The sequence below is a fragment of the Cariama cristata genome, unplaced genomic scaffold (assembly GCF_000690535.1).
Source record: "Cariama cristata isolate BGI_N322 unplaced genomic scaffold, ASM69053v1 scaffold33754, whole genome shotgun sequence".
Classification (NCBI taxonomy): Eukaryota; Metazoa; Chordata; class Aves; order Cariamiformes; family Cariamidae; genus Cariama; species Cariama cristata.
Genome location: NW_009614073.1, coordinates 8920 through 12966, shown reverse-complemented (window position 1 = coordinate 12966; position 4047 = coordinate 8920). Strand labels below are relative to the sequence as shown.

The following is a 4047-nucleotide window of genomic DNA, read 5'->3' as shown; positions in this document are numbered from 1 at the left end:
GGAAGATCAATCGGTTACTACTTTGGAGGAGAAAGCATATTTATTCACTGCTGCAGTGAGAATTGCTCCATTTTCCAGTTTTTGTGTAGGAATATTTCAGTCGCGATCCTGTTCTCTCAGGTGTATTTTGTTTTGCATTATTAAAGAGGAAGCCAGTTAGTTTTACTGTGTTAGCTGTTATAACGATTTTTTTTTTAACCAATCCAAGGCTGAATCTTGGGCTTTGCTAGCATTTCTGTCCAAATTTGGATAGCCAGGCATGTTTCACCAGGGAAGGCAGATACACTGTATTTTCCTTTAGTTCGTTACTTATTCCTTGTTATCTGAGTGTGAACTGTATGAGGAGGCTTCATCTTTCTTCCTTCAGCATAGAAGAGACTCTGCTGTATATATTTAAATTCAGTTGGTTTAACTTAACCTGTTTGATATGAAATTGCAGGAGGGGAGAAACAACAGTTGGAAGCTGGCATTGATCTTACCTAGAAAGCAGAAACTAACAGTGTGGTGTGGGTTTGTCCAAGAGACACAGGACTCCTTTTTTTAAGAAGCCAGACCTTACGTTGTTTGCAGTAGCGAATAGCCAGTGCTTCAGTAACTGCATGTGTGATTTCTGCCACAAACTGTTTTAGATGGTTACAGAACCTGAGGTCAAATGGTATGAAAACTTTCTCTTAGGCTTGAAGCCTCTCCATTGTCAAGAGAACCTATAGAGTGCGTAGAGCGTAGCATGCACCTGGCTCAAACGCTGAGTTTAACAGGAGGAGAGAGGCAAGGTAATGAGCGTTCATCTTCAAATCTTACTAAGATTATCTCTTTAGTTTGAGGCCCAAACCATGTAACTTCTCAGTTCTGTGACATCTGGACTGCACTTTCCGGAACGCTGCAGGATGATAAAGATACAGTTACGAAGTCTGGAATTCAGTGTATTTTCCTCTAATGGCTGTTATGAGGAGATACCATCCCTCGTGATAAGAGTTCAGAAGTCAGACTGAGTTACTTATATCCCTTTCTGATTAAATACCATTTTCCCTTTCTTCAGAAGACAGACACCCCTGTCTGACAAAAACCAGAATGAAGGGATGCCATTGAATATATAATGTATTAGTTAACTCGGGTAATTTAATTTGATCAAACAAATAAAGTCAAAACTTGAGTTTGATGTAAGTTTAATCTGAACAAATTGATTTAAAAATACAGTATAAATAATTCTTAACTTATATAAAACTTGATTAAGAATTCTTTTTTTGGTTTCTTTTTTTGTTTTTTTTACTAACTTTATAAAAGAGCATTATTGAACATAAAAGCAAGACATTTTAACTATGTCCTTTTTGTTAAGACACAAAATATGTACACACTCACAGTACTTTTCTTTGTGCAAAATATGTACTGACTGATAGACTGTACCTTTCTGTACAAAGAATTTCAGCTTACTTTGCATAGCAGAAAAGCAACACAAAAAAACCCCCTAGATACATAACTTTGTTGCTATAATACTTCAGGGAAGGCTTTTGGAAAAATTATTAGACATTAACTTTCTCATTAAGAGCCAGTTTTAATTCTAAAGCATTAATTAAGGCTATTCCAGTATTGAGGTCTTGCCGATACATGTCCAAAACACACGCTGTCCATCATACGATCCAAGATGTGTGCAGTGTGTTACCAGTAATTATGCCTGCTAACACATTCAGCAATCTGATATCCCAAAATTAGTCTTCTGACACTTCAAGTTTTCGTTGAGGAATATACAGAGTCCCTTCAGAGATTCTGTCAGTACCATCTGAACTTGCAGATAGCGAAGATACTGTGTTTGGCCCTCCTGGTGTGCGGAAAAAGTTTTCTGTAACTGTCTGGGGTTCTTGGGGCTCCCTTGGAACAGAAGGCTAAGGAGAAGAGAGAAAGTTACTTTCGTTTAAGGGGAAGGGGGAGGGAAGTTAACTCTGCTTTGGGGTTTCTGCAGGATGTTAGCAAACTTTTTTTTTTTTTTTCTCATGAAATTTAAAAACTTAGCAACTTTCTGCTGAGAAGAATATACCTGTATTCCTTGATATAGCTATCAATATTAAAAAAATTGAATAAAAATACGGTTTCTCTAACCCCCTCCTAACTCCTTTTTTAATACAAACAGATCTTCAGCAATACAATATTACACAAAATATACAGAGAAGCTTCCTGTGGAAAAAAATATTCTTTTAAAATCCTCTACAATCCTATTCTATTAAAAAAAAAAAAAGGTAACATTAATGCAAGAACTTGAGAGTAGATTAGCAGAGAAACAAGAAGGAAAGATAAAGTAATACTTGGACAACTTGTTATTAAGCGTCATCTCAGTTTCTGAGATCTGTGCAAAATCCTCCCTCTAAACCAGTTGTCTCTTCTTATCTTCCAGCTGGCTCCACTTCCACAACAAGTAAGATGCTTGTTCTTCTTTTCTAACCTCTCAAATATATTATACTTATGCTGGCCTTCACTGCCAGCTCTTTTTGGGCAGCACTGATTTATAAAGATCAAAAAAATATCTATTTAAAAATTTTACCGGCTGTAAAGGAATTCCTGCGCTATACGGACCCATCATGGTCAAGAAGTTGCAATATATTTTTACTTACCTTTTCTTGCAAGTTCTTGTTTTCTGCGCTATGGCTAACACTTTCTGGTTGTGAAGAGACTGGCATGTGCCGGAGAACAGGATTTGCAGGAACTTGCACACCAGCAGGTATTAGTCCTACGTGTTGCAGCGTAAAGCTGAGAACTGAAGAACTTGGATTTTGGGCAGAACTGGTATTGCTTGAATTGAGACAGGAGTTGCTCAGTACAGGTGCAGCAGCTACAGAAGTTGGTGACAGCATTATATTCAAGGGTGTTATTTGAAAAGCTTTTTTTTTAATGTTAACTGCCTTCAGTTCAGATGCTGTCACTGGAATGACACCTGAAACAGAAAAATCAAGTGTTGAAGGGGATTAAAAATTGAGACTGAAGCCATTGCACTGTGATTTCATTACCTCAGCAGGATTAATCTGGCCCACAGTCCCTTAAGCCAGACAACTGTATGCCTATTTTATTTAATACTCACCAGCAATGGGTGAGCTGTAGGTAGTGTGCTGTAATGAACATATCCCAGCTTTCTCTTTATTAGAAAAGCCTGCCTTGTTGCCATGGGTGCACTGAGTAAGAGGAATAAGATAACCAGATGGAAAAAAAGTCTGAAAAAGACAAAGACAATACACCTTTACCCCAAACATGTAATAAACAAAAAAACGAAGATTTTCTCCGAAGTTGCATCCCTCTTGCCTTGGTCTTATTCTTTATTCTCTATATCCCCAGGATCCTATATTCCATGCCTGTACTACTTTCTGCCTGAAGTTAGACGCAACTGACTGAAGGACACGCTCTTTAAAATAAGACTGCCCTACTGCACAGAGGTCAGCTGGCTCCATTTCCAGCTGATATCCTCAGTGAAGAACTGGAAATCCATCTGGGATTAACACAGTGCAATTAGACTAGACAAAAGAGAAATCCTGATACTGAATACTTTTTTTTTTTTTTCCCCCCAGATGAAACATCTGGGTCCCATAATCATGATGTCACCTCATTCTCGGATTGTGTTTTTCATAAAACAAATATTGGAAGACAATCTTTTTGCATTTACAAGTTCTGTTTTTGTCAACAGAACCATTCTTTATTCAGGTTCTCTGCAGTAGTAAGTCTTAACTGCAGAATGCCAGATTTTACTGATGAAGAGAGTTTCATGTGATTCTGTTGTAAATCAAAGTATTTGAGACTAACTATAGACAAACAAAGGACTGGGGAGGTATGGGATCTCAACACTGCCTTCAGCTACTTAGTCTTAGTTGTGATCTTCGTTCCAGTTGAAGCCTGAAAGTCACTTCATGTCCTTTTATTTGTGTATTCAACCAAATCCAGATAGAAGAAATCCAACCAAAGACAATGTATAGATGTGTAGTTCATTATAGTTTCATTTCTTTTGCAAAGACTCCAAGTGGTGTTTTCCCAGGTAATGGCAAGATGTGCCGTCGTGTCTGACAAAGCTTA

The 4047-nt window shown here is 37.7% G+C and overlaps 1 protein-coding gene across 1 annotated transcript in view; it reads right to left on the bottom strand.

Moving 5' to 3' along the window:
• Positions 1 to 1706: 1706 nt before the first annotated feature.
• The window catches only part of E2F8 (E2F transcription factor 8), a 10571-nt gene continuing 8230 nt past the window's right edge, over positions 1707 to 4047 (bottom strand). Inside the window, exons 10-12 of the mRNA XM_009699273.1 lie at positions 3068 to 3204; positions 2604 to 2923; positions 1707 to 1880 (exon numbers count right to left, since the gene is read on the bottom strand). Of these exons, the coding sequence (XP_009697575.1) occupies positions 1707 to 1880; positions 2604 to 2923; positions 3068 to 3204 (631 nt within the window). The remainder of the gene's footprint in view (positions 1881 to 2603; positions 2924 to 3067; positions 3205 to 4047) is intronic.